This window comes from Sardina pilchardus, chromosome 9 (genome assembly GCF_963854185.1).
Source record: "Sardina pilchardus chromosome 9, fSarPil1.1, whole genome shotgun sequence".
Lineage (NCBI taxonomy): Eukaryota > Metazoa > Chordata > Actinopteri > Clupeiformes > Clupeidae > Sardina > Sardina pilchardus.
The window spans coordinates 29,461,749-29,478,044 of NC_085002.1; the positions used below are offsets into that span (position 1 = coordinate 29,461,749).

Genomic DNA, 16,296 nt, shown 5'->3' on the forward strand with positions numbered 1-16,296 from the left:
GAGTATGAGTGTGTATGTGCAGGCTACAGTACATGTGTGTGTTGTCTGGAGTTCTTGTGTCGATGCTGTTGTCTGCCTTGTCAGATGACTCTTGGTTAATCTAAACTGACTGGCATAGCAGGGCAACACTCAAGACTTGATGTGAGTGTGTGTGTGTGTGTTGTGTGTGTGTGTGTGTGTGTGTGTGTGTGTGTGTGTGTGTGTGTGTGTATGTGTGTGTGTGTGTGTGTGTGTGTGTGTGTGTGCTTGCATGCGTGTGTTCTTGTGTATGTGTGTGTGCGTGTGTGTGTGTGTGTGTGTGCGCGCGCGCGCGTGTGTATGTATGTGTGCGTGTGTGTGTGTCTGCCATTAAATCAGCCTGCTCACTCAGGGTTCTCACTCCTGCCCAAAGCGCTAGGCTGCATGGCCATCAGCCTCCTGTCCTGTCCTCCTCTCTTCCTCCTCCTCTCCTCCTCCTCCTCTCCTCCTCTCCCACTGCAGCCCATGTCCAACAGCAGCAGCTAGTCCAGCTTGTTGTTTGCTTGTTTCAATCAGGCAGAAAAAACGCTCCGTTACAAACAGGGCCTTTTTTTTTTATAGACCTGACATGGTTTGTTTGCGTCCACGCTTGGCGCTCGGATGGCATTCTTGCCTATAAGCTGTGTTTAATTTGAGAAATGATGACGCAGGACGGACATAAAGGGCATCCATTCACATCTCCCTCCCCCTGTTTGTCTTCATCGATCGCTCTAATAATGAACAGTTTCTGCCATTATGCCTGTTTACTGGCCTGAGCATAATAGGTTTAGTTCTGAGTCGTATATTTGTCAGCTAGCTTGATGAAAAATGCTGGAAGGAAGGAAGGAAGGAAGAGTCGGGGGTCGGGGGAGAGAAAGAGAGGAGAAAGAGCATGAAGACATATGTTTCACTAACTGATGTAATTAAATCCTAAGAGATGACAGTAAATTTAATGTCATTTAACTATGATCCGAGGCCGGAGGGGGATGAGGGGGCGGAGAGGGGGAAGTGTGTGTGTGTGTGTGTGTGTGTGTGTGTGTGTGTGTGTGTGTGTGTGTGTGTGTGTGTGTGTATGTGTGTGTGTGTGTGTGTGTGTGTGTGTGTGTGTGTGTGTGTGTGTGTGTGTGTGTGTGTGTGTGTGTGTGTGGTGTGGATTTGAACCACTTGGCGGCTGTGGGTTCCGCGTGTGGGATTCTTATCTGTGTCGCATCACCACAGATCAGCCCTCACTGTCTCTGCTGGGCTGCGAGAGAGAGAGAGAGAGAGAGAGAGAGAGAGAGAGAGAGAGAGAGAGAGAGAGAGAGAGAGAGAGAGAGAGAGAGAGAGAGAGAGAGAGAGAGAGAGAAAGAAAGAGAGAGAGAGAGAGCGCGCTCTGTAGAAGGTCAGTGCGTCAGTGCGGCGAGCGCTGAGCCGTTAGTGGCGAGGGGCGTCGGGCGAGTCCAGCTCTCTCCACTGTGTGGTGGCCTCCAGCCCCCCGCGCCTCGTGCATATTCATCAGCGCGCATGTTTAAACACGGCCTCTTTCTCAATCAGTGCCCTTCTCCTCCTCTGCTGCTGCATCGATGGCCTCGAGATGGAAGCGCTGAATCAGAGCGGCCCTGTGGAAGGCTGGGAGAGGTCGAGGCTCACATCGCAGGCTCTCCATCTCACCATTCAGGCCTCTGACTCGTTACTGTTTGTTCCCCTGTGCGTTGCACGGCAGGCACTCCTGTAGCACAACGACTTTCTTCAGAATTTTTTCTCTCTGTGGTTTATTTTTCCTCGTAAGTTGCTAACGAGTGCCAAAGTGCAGCGTTCTGCTTTCAAGTGCGAGCGCAAGACTCATCAAGTCCTCAAAAGTCGATATTGTAATTAACGTCGTAGGAAAAAAAGCAGTCTTCAGACAGACAGAAAGCACCACTGGCGTGTAGTTCTTGGATGCCGGCTCATTTGAATCTCCCCACAAGTCCTCCGAGAGTAGAACAGATGTGCGTAATGTGAGGGCTCCTCTCCTCCTCTCCCCCTCTTCCTCCTCTTCCTCCTCTTCCTCCTCTCCTCCTCTTTCCTCCAGATCTGCCTGGCTGTTCAGGCTGTGCTCTGGAGGAAAAAACAACAACATGGAGCCCTGAATCCCTCAAGAGGCTGTTGACTTAGTGCCTCACAGACAGAGCTCTGTGTGTGTGCCGCTAGTAGTGGGATCATCTATGTGTATAAAGCATGTCATGTACCATGAGGGGCTATGAGCTCAGCCTGGCTGTCTCGCGGGCAAAAGCTTGTCTTAGTCAACCACCGCCAATGAGAAGAGGGGGGGAAAAAAAGCAAAACTTGCTTCTCTCCTTTGGGCAACTTATCAATAATGGATCAAATTGGAAGGGAACATTAATTAGGCGAGATGAAGGGCTTCTGCTTGTGTTTGTCTCGTGTTAATTTCTCCCCACTGCTCATGCGCTTGCACACACACACACACACACACACACACACACACACACACACTCAACATACACACACACATACACGCACGCCAGAGTATCAGAGCGACAGCATGTGCCGTCTGCACTAATTGTTTGACACGTTTGATATCCAATGTGAAAAACCACATTCTGGGGCGGCCGTGGATCCTCTATGAGCAAGACTGGCTTTTTTGTTTGGAAGTCAATTATAAAGCCAAGGATTACATGCACACATGAGGGATAACTCAGTCATCCTCTCCCCTCTTGTCTTGTCCCACATGTGTGAATGTGCTGTGCAGACCTGTGTCGTCGTTAGAGCGATGTTTTAATTAAGCTGGATGCCTGATACATTGACGTGTAAGGTGCCACACCCATGTTATTAATGAAATTAAAGAATGAACGTGTCGGAGTCTAATGACTCTGCTGCTCAAAACCGGAAGCCTGCAATCTCACTGGTGAACGCTGTTGTTGTTCAGTGGTGCTTGTTTCTTTAGCTCAAAGACAAAAGATTGATTTGCTGGGCCGACATTTTTATTCATGCGATGTGTAGCGGCACATGATTATCTGCTGACATGTACTTAACGCACAGATGATGGATTTTAATGAACCTGAAAGTAATCATGCGAGTTCGTAATGTGCAGACGCATACCACAGTCGCACAGTGAGCTCTCTCTGCTAATGTTCTGGGCTGATGAAGAGCCTGGTGTCAGGGTGCACCAAAGTTCACCAAAACATCTTCAACAGTGCAGAATTACCAAGAAACGACAACAACAAGAAAACAAAACAGGAGAAGCCGAATGAGTGCCTGAAAACCACATCCCTCTGAATCGTTCTCCGCAATTAAAACGTGCATCACAAAGAGTTCATTTAATTAGAGCTATTTCTTCTTCTTCTTCTCCTTCTCCTCCTCCTCCTCCTCCCCCTCCCCCTCCCTCTTTCTTTTTAATCCATGGCTCCTGGCTAAACACGAAGCCTAATGTAGTGGAAAATCATTATTTAGCAGAGATAAAATAACGATGTGAGTGTGTGGCTTAATCATGTTGACATATGCCCCCATGTCTCGTGTCCTGCAGGCAGCTGCACGTTTGAAGAGCAGTACAGCAGCTGTGGCTACGGCGTGGCTCTGGGGACCACGGGCTTCGCCTGGGAGCAAGTCAACACGTGGGAGAAGCCCAGCATGGACGCCGCCATTCCCACGGGTACGGAGCCGAGCCCTCTCCTCTCCTCTCCTCTCCTCTCCTCTCCCCTCCTCTCCTCTCCTCTCCTCTCCTCTGCTCTCCTCTCCTCTCCTCTCCTCTCCTCTCCTCTCCTCTCCTCTCCTCTCCTATCCTCTCCTCTCCTCTGCTCTCCTCTCCTCTCCTCTCCTCTCCTCTCCTCTCCTCTCCTCTCCTCTCCTCTCCCCTCCTCTCCTCTCCTCTCCTCTCCTCTCCCAAAAACGTACCTCTCGCACCGCACCGCACCGCTCCGCAGCGCACTGCACCCCTCTTTCTGTCGGTCTGTCTCTCTCTCTCTCTCTCTCTCTCTCTCTCTCTCTCTCTCCCTCCCTCTCTCTCTCCTTTCATCTCTGCATCCATGCCTCTCCTTACCTTATCATCCATCCCTCTCTCTTTCCCTCTCTCTTCCTCTCCTTTTTGTCTCTACATCCATCTCTCTCCTTACCTGATCATCCGTCCATCCATCTCGCTCTCTCTTTCTCTCTGTTTCTCTCTCTCTCTTCCCCTCCCTCTCATCTCTACATCCATGTCTCTCCTTACCTCATCATTCATCCCTCTCTCTCTCTCTCTCCTCTACATCAATGCCTCTCTGTACCTCTCTTTCTCTGTCACTTCTTTACCTTCTCTTGTACTTTCAGCCTGTTTTTTCAGACCTTTTCCTTCAGCCTGTGTATCCGTCAATCCACCTCTCCCCTCTCTCTCTCTCTCTCTCTCTCTCTGTCTCTGTCTCCATCTCTCCATCTCTCTGGCTTTCTGTGTTTGTGCCGTATCTCCTGTGCTGGCCGCTCTGCTGTGGAGCACATTGCATCTGTCCGCAGTCACTCAGCAGTGAAGCTGTCAGAGACAAATGGCAATCAAGGCCGCCGTCACACTCACTCTGCCTCGTCCTCAAGCTGACTCACTTCACACGCTGCCTTAAAGGTGCTGCAGCCATCCACAGCCAACTCTGCTGTACAGCTAGGAACTTCACAGAACACACACACACACACACACACACACACACACACACACACACACACACACACACACACACACACACACAACCACACACACACACACACGCATTCACACACACAACACACACACACACAAAAGCTTTTGGATTGCTTCAAGAGTTAATGATTTCTGTATACCAGTGTATAATAATAGTAAAATACGTAGACTGCAAATATGTAGGGATGTTAACAGCTATTTCAGAGGCCGAGTAGGAGCTGTGATGTATCTGACAATTTGAAATCAGGGAAGATATCAGTGCAGTCACCACACACTGACACACTCTCACATGACACACGCACACACACAAATGCATTCATGCGCACACGCACGCACGCACACACACACACACTAGATATAAATATAATCTAATCCACTGCAGAAAATCACAACATCAAAGTCTAATTTTCAGCATGGCAAACAGGCCACTCCAGATAAAAATGTGTATGAAGATAGAGAGAGAGAGAGAGAGAGAGCGAGAGCTAGAGAGAGAGAGAGAGAGAGAGAGAGGAGTGAAAGAGAGAAAAAAGAAGTGCATTAATAAATAAACAACAGGAAAGCGGCGCCATCTGCCTCCTTCATGTGTGTCATGATGATCTGATTGTCTAATCAGGGGGAAATTGGGGCGCACGCCACCGTCCTCGTCTCCGTCTCCGTCTCCATCTCTCCCCCGTCAGGTCCCGGGAGACGCGCGGCTGCCCTGATTGTGTGTGGCGTTTAATACACACGCTCACGTCCCACTCGCGCCGCTGTCTGCTGGCCGTGATGAAGGGACCGACGAGATGAGAGGGAGGAGGAAGAGGAAGACGTCAGGGCGGGCGGCGAGATGGAGTGTGTGTGTGTGTGTGTGTGTGTGTGTGTGTGTGTGTGTGTGTGTGCGTGGGTGGAGTGCGGTGGGGTGGCGGGGGGCTCAGGTGGAGACTGGGAGACACTAATGCGTTCGTACAAGGCCGATAATGAACCCCGGACGGCCGTCGCTCTCCCTCGCCTTCCGCGGCGACGCGTAGGTCAGAGCCGTCAGTGAGGCTCATTCCTCCTGATGCCGTCACGTCAAGTCACCGCCCCGTCCAGCTCTGTCTCTGGCTCAGTGGTCAGCCCAGAACAGAGGCAGATGGTAGGGGCAAACCATGCAGTCGTGGATGTGCTGTACAGTGAGTTCCTCACTGTGTACACGGCTTCATAATAGCATGATATTCTCTTCAGCTCCTCTGTCAGCAGGCATTTCAACAGTCAGGCTACCAAGAAAACCCATCATACCCATCCAAAGATTAAAGAGAGAAAATCTAGGAACGACGCATACTACCTAAATAACTTTATCAGGTTAAACACTTTGATTTTTCGGAACGTTTTTCAGCTTGATGTGTCACAACTTTGATTCCTCTCCTTGAAGACATCTCATGGTGCTATTTTTAGACGTTGCTTGTCGGATCCAAAGGGGTCAGCGAAGAGGCATTTGAAAACAAAGATAGAAAACAAAAGAACATCCTAGCATAGGCACCGTCTTACAAGAAAGCAACTTCCCAGGTAAAAGACATAAGCCGTACGCAGACACAATAAGTAAACTCAGAATAGACTAAAAAAAAATTTTGTGCTTATGTCTCTCATCAGAAACATCTTATTCTGATATTCCCTCCTTTCCCCTTTTGTGAACATTTTCTTGAGAGTTTGTCCAGGAGCCTCACCTCATTATTGGCCCCAGACTTTGCCGATGCCTGAAAACAAATCAGGAGCAATCAAAAATATGGTCTTGAGTCTATCATTTTCATGCGACACATGTTTACTCCTCAGCAAGTCGCCAACAGGGTGCTTTTTTCCCCTCGCCCTGAACCAACTCAACAGAGCCGTAATGGACTTTTGAATTATAGGTTGTCATCGCTGGAATTACGTTTATGCTCGCCTTTTGCGTGGTTTGGAGTGCTTGATGAGGGTAAAAGGGTTAAATAGCTTGTCTGTATTTTTTCTTCTTGGTGATGACTTGAGTGCTCTTGTGGGTTGCAGGCTTGATTGCGTTTCTGATTTCTGTGTGTCTGTAGAGAGTGGGGAGGAGAGGGCGGCATTGATAAAATACTGACAGGGGGGTGGGGGGGGGCGGCCTTAGGCACAAATACAGCCATGTCCTTTTTCTCTCTTTCTTTCCTTCGTTCTCTCTATTTCTGTCTTTCTTTCTGTGGTTCCCTCTTACTTTCTTTTATTCTTTCGTTCTTTCTATCTTTCTTTTTTCTATCTCCCTCTCTTTTACTCTCCCTGTCTCTCAAGAAAACCTTCACACTGCAATACAAAGACTCCCACGTCTCCCCCCCCCCCGCCTCTCTCTCTCTGTCTCAATACTCTAGAGGTCCTCAGAGACCAGCTCCTGTAGCGCGGTGGAAATTAAGAATTGATTTACTTACCTACAACACTGACGTTATATGAGAGAAGTATGTCTTGTGAAAGTGCAGCTGATGGGGGTGAATGACTCCCATTAAATGACACTGAGGCTCTTTATTCCCCCAGTGTGGCCAGTAGTGGCCCAGTGTGTCTTCGCCTGCACGTCCCATTTAACCCCTCGGCAGAGGTCAAAGGTCAGAAAGGATGCCATTGTATTCCGGTCACCCGTAAGCCCCTATTCTACTGCTGGGTCTCCACATGCTGTATTATGCTGCAGCTCCCTTACTCCTGGGCCTGCTATTGAAGTGAGCTTAAATTAATCCAGAATATGGGAGAGACCAGACATGGGAGAAAGACACACGTTTAGAAAAAAAGGCAGTCAAGCGAACTGAGACGGCCATTAGTGAAACGATAAGACTTTGCTGCCTTGTCATTTTCAGCAGCCTGTGAGTCTTTGCTCTCCGTCTCTAACTCCATAGATTAGTTTTAGATCACTTACAGGGCAGACGGTTCATCAGAAGACTTTAATATAACGGCTCTTTTCATTACTCTGTAGACCTCGGCTGCCTGGAATGAAATGAGGCACGAGGACCCCTCTGAGTAATCTGATTGATATAATTAAAACATTACCGCTAGACATTATCATAATATCGTTTTCGGGCTAAATTTAGATGCCCGAGGTATTAAAAGAGCCTCCCGGGGCGCCCCCGGTGTCATGGCGAAGGGGAGCGAAACGGCGAGTTCAAGTTTGAGGGAAAGTCACGGTGGCGGTGGCGGCGGCGGCAGCAGTGTGCAGAGCAGATGGAGAGGTGCTCAGCAGGTGACCAGCGGCAGTCAAGGAGAGAATCAGGCCTCTAGCTGCCAAGAGAGAGAGAGAGAGAGAGAGAGAGAGAGGGATAGAGGGATGAAGAGAGAGAAAGCGAGAGACAGAGAAGTATGGAGATGGAGAGAGAGAGGAATAGAGAGGGATGGAAAGAGAGAGAGAGGGAAAATGTGGAGAGAGACCTGGAAGACAGGTGATTGCAGGGGTTGGTAATCTTGGGAAAGAGCAGACTGAAAATAAAATGGAGGCCAAGTGATTGGGGGAATAGTCTGGCATTTCAGACGGAGAATAGTTTTGTATTTAGCTCCTGACTGTGACAATATAGTATTTCAGTTTTGTTTACTGAGTTCCGGGCATTACTGAAGCAGAACCATTTCCCTCCCCAACAGAGCCCTGTTTTTCAGCCACCATCTCTAGCCCACAGGGGAATTCACTTCCATATTACAAAATACGAAAACAAAACATTGACCCACTCGGCTACAGTACATGGGCGGTGGTAGCATGGCTAAGGAACTGGGCTAGCATACAGTCACCTGAATAGTCTTGGGGCGCTTGGATCTATTCTCCCCAAGCCTCATGTTGCTTTAACCAGTGTGGAACAATGTTTGGGATGCTTTCGCACAGAGACTGAAGGAAAATAATGAAGGAAGGAAGAGAGAAATAAATGAAGAGAAGAAGAGATGTCATATCTGGAAATTTAGATTTCCTGTCTCTTTTCATCTTTCTCATATCTGAAACATTATAATGTTTGCATCAAATCATGGAGGTGTTCAGTATTTTTTCAGTGTTTTTCTATACTTTAGCATCCTGAAGTTAGGGTATGACCTAGAATGTTCATCCCAATGGCCATTCAGATATATGGTGGTGGTGACACAGGTTGACTCTACGGGAATACTGTTTTGTCTCATTCTTGACACTAAGAGCTTGATGATTTTTAATTGTGAGCATTGCGTCTGCAGCTCGTGATGTAGGTGTGGTGGTGTGACTACCTTCTGTCCTCACACTGTGAGTAGTCGGGCTTAAAAATGTCTCTACGGTCTCCAATGCGAGGAAATGATCTTCAATTAAACACAAAAGTCTGGCAGCCAATATGTGGCTCCAGCCGACTTCATCCTTTCCCCTGGGCAGGGATTATGTGCCAAGGAAGCAGAGTGTATTAGTTTTGAGTTGGGTAATGCCCTTGTGATGAAGTTTGGTGTCACACTGCTCGGTGAGTAGCACTGATTAGATTCAGTGAAGAACCTCTCCTAAACAGATGAATGGGTGGCACCAGTGCTATGGCTAATGCTCTGTAGTGTGGTGGTGGGGAGAGGCTAGCATGGACTGTGTAGCGTCATTTCTTTCATGGCTATTCCATGCTACAACAAAAGAAATCTTGTAGGATTAGTTAATAGATTCATTTGTCAAAAGCTGGTCCACAGCAGGACTCAGGCGTTCAGTAATGCTTCCAAATTCAAGCTATTCACTAAGGAAATCGAATAAGTAAGGAAGAATAAACTGACCAGCACCCCTGATGACTGGCTGAACATCTCGGTTGTCGTCCACTGCAGCCCGCCACATGGCCCCCGGAATAACAAGGCCGCCATTATCACACCTAGAGGGCTCCCTGCCAAGCGGCCCCATTCTGACCGGCCCTTTTGTAGCGGCCCCATTCTGACCGGCCCTTTTGTAGCTCGCCTTGTCGCCGCGTCGTCCAGCTTATCTGCCCTCCCTCGTCCAGGGCTGCCACTGCCGCCGCCGCTGCGGCTGATAGATCCTCAGAGCAGCGCTCTCATAACGGGGAGGTCGGAGGGGGCCGTAACTCAGAGGCGACTCACCGTGAGGGTTTGTGTGTGTGCGTGTGTGTGTGTCAGTTGCACGCGGGTGACCTTGGCGCTTTTCCTGCGAGCGAGCGATCACGCGGGCCGGCGTGCCAGTCGGGGGGCCATTAGCATTCTCCCCAGTCGGGGCCCATTTCCGCGTGTTCTTTCCCTCTCCGCTCTCCCCCCTGCGTGATCTCTCCCACTCTGTCACACAACAAATGCATCCCGTGGCTTCTGAGGGGCGAGCGACGTCGGCTGAGGAGGGGGGGGGGGGGGGTGGTGTGGAGGGGGCTCATAAGTCAGTGTCATTGTTAGACTAAGAAAACATTTAAAACCCATTGCTCTTTGAGGTAACGGCCCCCCGGGGAGAAAGTAATAACTTTCATTGTGAAAAAGGATGTCATTTACGAGGCGATACCTTGATAAGAACAGAGCACCAAGCGGGGGCCGCTACATCCATGGGACGTGCTAGGACTGGGGCGGCGTGGGGGGAAAAAAAGCCTGCCGATGCTTATCAGCGACAGCGGGGTTTGCTTTTGTGCCTCCGTTCATTTATGGAGGCAGGTTGTTCACTATACGGCTCTCAAAGATGGGTTTTTATTCTAGTATACAGGCCTATAAGCATGCGAATGGCCCATAGATCTGGAGCCACTGTCCCTTTATGGGAATCCTTGTGAATAGAGAGGGCAGATTCATGCCCTATGGGGCCTTATCTACGCCGTTCCAGTCACCACACTGGCCAATTGCCGGACTACCCCAGGAGCACACATGTAATGGCGGCATAAATCCCATAGAGATGTAATGGAGCCTTTGTTGGAAATGACGTGTTGTATAGTATGGTCAAGAACACTCAGGCATGTGTCATTTTGCACTTACTGTGTGCACCGAAGGGAAAGTGAGATAACGTCATTCAGCATGATTGTACAATACTCAAACTATAGTAATGCATTATGTTAAGAGATACTGCCCATTTAAACCAGCGGAATGATTCTTTAAATGGGGTTGGATATTCACTTTTTTATAAACCAAGTGTTATACTATTAGTAGTATTATCTGGTTTATCTCAAGCTACTAAGATTATGAAATATGTTCACCATAGGGGTGTCACGATACCAAAAAATCAGTAGTCGGTGCCAATACCAGCAAAATTACACGATTCTCGATGCCAAATTCGATACTATCGTTAAAAAAAAGGATTTTCTAAAATCCCATGTACTTAATGAATTTCTTTATTGAAATATTTGCAGAATACTGAAATATAATTTCTATAACATACAGAGCATAACGGAATACAGTATCCAATTGTGAGCATATCACATAGGCTTACACATAATTATTATATATACTATTAGTAGTATTATCTGGTTTATCTCAAGCTACTAAGATTATGAAATATGTTCACCAAGTTCCACCATTATGCTTGTGCACTCAACAAATGCGTTGGTTCTGTGGTTTTGCTGCAGATGACCCTTATGTGGTCTGTATGTGCTTTGTCGAGGAACATGGACAAATGTCAATTTTGTTATACAGTGTTCTTTTATAATGGGGTGACATCATTTGATTTCACATTTATCTAATCACAATCAAACTCATGATTCCTAAATGAAGTCTCACAAAAGGGTACCAAAATGATTGGACCACTCCATCTGAATCCCATTCAACACGTTGTCCTTGCGAAGATAAGGTGCACAAAGAGGCTTCCATTAAGGCTGTTCCTCTACCACTCTCTCTCTCTCTCTCCTACCTATTCTCCCTATCTCCCTGGTGAACAGGCTGAGCCCATCTGCACCCATCACTTCAGAACCACCATCTATTCCTCACCGCAAGCTAGTGGCCACATTCATTTAGATTTGCCGACAAAATATTATTTGTTAGACGGTTGGCGGTGGTGAGGGGAAAAAAAGGAATACATTTTGTTTTCACACTGACTCATGGGCTGTAGCTCTGGAGGGGCAGAAGGCAGCGTTATTATATAAAACAGTGCGCAAATAAAACAAAGGCAAGACAGCTTTCGACAGACTTTGTTTATGAATCTCATTTTCCGCAGCCTGTTTGTGAAAGGTGGGGGAGAGTATTCAATACCCATTAGAGTGTACTAGTGCTAAATTAATTTTTGTGATGAAATAAATTCAGGCTTATGTTGCAGTGGGGTTTAAAGCTCCTTTTAAAACCTGCCAGACAAAAGGCAGCATTTGTAATACTGCTCTCGGCATATTCATGAAATGATGGATGCCCATGTAATTATGAACAGGTCATCTCCAGGGAGAGACTCGGATATGGGAAAGAAAACACATTATAAGATGGTGATTGTGAAATACTTTCTTCAACATTGGAGGTTTGCACACACAATGAAGAAGGCAATGTCCCTGTACGTACAACAGGACTGACTGTGCTGTGACTGTGCTATATTAGTCCCTAGCCTTGCTTGTGTGAAATGGTAGCTTGAAGTATGATCCTCCTCTTTTCAGCCAAATACTAGGAGAATTTCCGTGGCCGTGTATGAGCTGCAAATGTGCGTAAGCTGCAAGTATTTTGTTCAAATGCTCTCGTTTTCAGTTAGATGTTACAAGATCACAGGCACTGTATCCATGGCTTGAAGCCGCAGGGTTCAACGCAGGACTCACTGAATGCAGAGATATGAGTGGAATTGAGCTGGCTCCAGGTTCAAGGTTCCTTCCTACCCAGAGTAGCAGTGAGCACTGGCTTGAGGGGCCTCCTGCGTCCCCATACAGCAGTTCTGTTGAACAGGCCAGGCTGTCCTATGCTGTGCCTGCGGCCTGCGACAATGCAGAGACCATTGTGTGGCCGGGTGCCCTCCAACTTTAATTATTTGCCATTAACAGAAGTGGAGTTTTTGTGCGGCAGGCCATTAAAGTGCCTCGGATAGGGGGTTCTGTTGAACTGTGTGTGTGCGCGCGCGCGTGTGTGTGTGTGTGTTTATGTGTGAGTGTGTGTGTGTGTGTGTGTGTGTGTGTGTGTGCGTGTGTGTGTTAGTGTGAGTGTGAGAGAGTGTGTGTATGTGTGTGTGTGTGTGTGTGTGTGCGTGTGTGTGTTAGTGTGCGTGTGAGAGAGTGTGTGTACGTGTGTGTGTGGGTTTCTATTATGATTCAAGATGAAAGTGGCTAGTTTGGAAAGTGAAAGCATCTCAAGAGTTCTTCTTTTATTGTTGTTTTGGCACCGGTGCCTCTTCCCTTGTTGGCCCAGCTGACGTGGCACAACAGAGGCGCTCGAAGATGTCAAGGAGACATCTTAGAAAGGAGGCAAACCCGCGCCCACCGCCTTCTGTTGCCATTTCATGTATTGCCTGCGTCTAAATGGGAGCCCTTTCACTTTTGTCTGATTGTCTTCCTCGCATTGAAGTAGCAGGAAAATGCTGCTTATCGGCAGAAATAACGTTGCCATTCCGCCTGAACGCTCCTTTTGTCCGGCTTGTAATTTGAGCCATCCACGGCCTTTGTTACTTGAGCTCTGCTGCATGCGTTTTTACCTCATAAGCCTGGGGGAACAATGAGCAGCCCCCCAATGCCGAGTCTCGCCCCCTCCATCACACTCACTCACACACACACACACACACACACACACACACACACACACACACACACACACACACACACACACACACACACACACACACCACACAAACCTCTCAGTGACTGGAATCCTTCTCTGGACCTTGCACTCGCCCAAACAATCCGTCTGAAACGCAGTGACCTTTCTTCTCCTAAGTTACGGAGGAAATTCGGAGAATTTCTCTTCGCGGCTATACTGTACCTTTGGGAACAATTATGCATCCTGCCGGCTCTCGAAGGGCTTCTTCAATTGTAGCCAGAGAAGGTCAACGGCATTTTTTTTAGTCTAGGTTGTCTCAGATGAATAAACTTGATTTCACTAGTATGTTGCTTTTCTATTCAAAGAATCAGACAGCCTTGTTCTCAAGGGACAATCGTGCTCTGCTCAAACGGTTCAATTAGTGACGTAAAAACAATTAGGTCGATCCCTCATAAGTGTAGCTGGCTGTCATTCGCGTCATGCCCTCTATAAGTAGTGGTTCAGTTTGAAAAGAAGAGAGTGTAGTCGTGAATTGATTTTCCGAGCCCATCGCTTCTAGTTCTGTTCCTCTTTTGAAAGGACGTCAATATAAGAAATGCAGGATATGTAGAGTCCCTAAGCTAAGTGCTTTCAGTTTGTTTTTAAATAAAGCATACAGACTTACAAAATGCAAAACACAGCCACAACATTGCCAAAACAAAATGGCAAATCAATTGCTCCGTATTAGTCACGGTTTAGGGAGCACAGGCGAGAGCAGTGAGAGTCTGTGTCTGGGATCTGTGGCAGAGAGATTTGATAGGAGTTGCATTGCACTGGTGGCCTCTGTCAGCTTGTTAGTGCTCCGTCAAAAGCATAAAAAAACTCCTGAGCACTCCTCTGCCTCCACTAAAATTCAGCATGGGGGTCAGTTTTCCACCCCAACTGGCACCAAAAAGGGAGGTCTGGCTCAGCGGAAAAAAAAAATGGAAGAAATAGCAGTATTTCCCAAGACACCATCTAGAGGCCCTTGTTTTCTGGACGAGTGCTACTACTGGTGGATTCAGCCCCCTTTTTTCTCCACATCTGACTAGCGAGACTGGGGTGGGGAGATATGGACGCCCCCTTCCTCTCCACTACCGTCCAGTCTCCCAGAGAAGTGCTAAAAGGGGCAAGTCTGTGGAGGCATCTCACCGCCGCTCCGTGTGAATTTCCCGGACAAGACTATTTCGATGTGAGCTCATGCGTTGCTTCCGGAATGATCTCCAGGTCTAATGCAGCCCTTAATACCTGGCCTTTATTTGTTACTCGAGTGCCACTGCTCCGTGACTTTAAGAGTGAACGAGCTGCTCAGAGACTTTCCTCGAAACGCGTGGATATGCAAACCCATTAAAAAGCCAATTACACACTTCTCTTTTTTTATTCTAATTTTATTGTGTTGCCCGGAGGGTGAAAAAAAAAATACCGGCGTCATAAAAAGTCAGTCAATATGGGAACAAAATAGCATCTGTCTCGCGTGAGTTATATCAGTTTGGAGTCTAATGTTTAATTCACAGCAACATAAATTTGAAGTGAACGGATGATATTAAGCTTTATTACAGTATTCCATTCACTTTACGGAGACAGATGATATATGGCCGGTAGGAGTTAGTGTTCGCTACACTCCTCTCATACTCTCTCTATCTCCTGACTTGAGCTCCCATTTTTACGATGCCAGCATAAGCACGTTTGTCTACCAAACTGACTGCCAAACAATGGCGGAATGTGCCAGTAACAGATTATTGTGCCTTTTTTTATTAATTATTTTCATGAGTATATATGGCCCATCCGTTATCTTATTTACAAGAATATTATGTGCATTAATAAACACAGAAGTCGTGGGTTTGGAATTTGACAAGCCTGAAAGATTTATAAATCAAATACAAAATGTTAATATGATTATCATCTTGTTGTGAAGCATGACTGTGCATTTCCTGCGTGAGATTACTGTGGTGTGTCATTACTGTAGCATATTCTACCCTACAGGTATAGATTAAAGACAGACCAGATCCATTTTGAGAGAGAGAGAAAGAGAGAGAGCGAGACTTCAGAGCACACTTTTGTGCAAATGTCTGTACACACCTAGACTGATGGGCTGCGGTGTTGATGCTTCCCACACCTCTCTTAAAGATAATGAGATAAACACAGCTGAGGAGGAGGAGTCCATTTGATGTAGATTTGCCAAAGGGCTTTTCTCATGGAGATGTGCCTCCCTGGACTCAAGTTTGGTAGAGTGGTTGCGTGCACACCCCATCTCCCACCTCTCTTTAGGCCAGGAGGAGGGCAGAGTATGGTATACAAAAACATGAGAGAGAATGCCCTCACACCGGAGGAGCTCCCAAATGTTCTCATTCAAAACAGCGTCGTTCCGACCTGCCCTGCATCTTCTTCAGGCGAACTCACCCCTCATGCCTGGACTGAACTATTAAGAGAGATATTAAAGGCCGACCCATGTGGGGTTTTCTATGGCTGATGCTGATGCTGATCGGTAGACCAACATAGGCCTACATAAGTAATTTATTCCATAATTATTATTCCATAGATATTACAATTGCATATTTTTTTTCAAGATAGAGGGGATTGAGGAAATTTGGGCAAATGATTATAGTAGGGTGCATGTTAATGGTAATTGTACAGTATGTGGCTCAAAAAATGACCAAAATGACCAAAACTGCCCTGAGGCAGACACTGTTATAAGCCAAATTGCCATAATGGCAATGTAATGGCCAAATTGCCAAGTGATAAGTGATTGCAAACAAAACAATAATAACTTTGTTTACTCAAATTACACAGCATGTGTAAAGATCTGTCTCAGTTCTGTGATGCTGAGGACTACACAGGCCACTAGAGATGGCATCATACAGGCTATGAGGAACCGATAGGCCGTATACACATTTAATGTCTTGTGTTTCCACTGTCATACACAAACAACTTGTTGCACTTGTGTGGTGACTTTAGTCAAGTGTCATCACACTTTAGAACGTTTAGGCTTCTCAGCCTCCGCTACTGAGAGCAAGAGGCTCTACGTGTCTGAACAAGACGCTGCAGCAGTGTGTGTGTTTGTGTGTGTGTGTGTCTGTGTGTGTGTGTGTGTGTGTGTGTGTGTG

At 47.1% G+C, this 16,296-nt stretch overlaps 1 protein-coding gene across 1 annotated transcript in view; it reads left to right on the plus strand.

The window, feature by feature from the left end:
- Positions 1-3,548: 3,548 nt before the first annotated feature.
- ptprt (protein tyrosine phosphatase receptor type T) overlaps positions 3,549-16,296 on the plus strand; it is a 178,959-nt gene continuing 166,211 nt past the window's right edge. Inside the window, exon 1 of the mRNA XM_062545106.1 lies at positions 3,549-3,625. Within this exon, the coding sequence (XP_062401090.1) occupies positions 3,604-3,625 (22 nt within the window). The 5' untranslated portion in view covers positions 3,549-3,603. The remainder of the gene's footprint in view (positions 3,626-16,296) is intronic.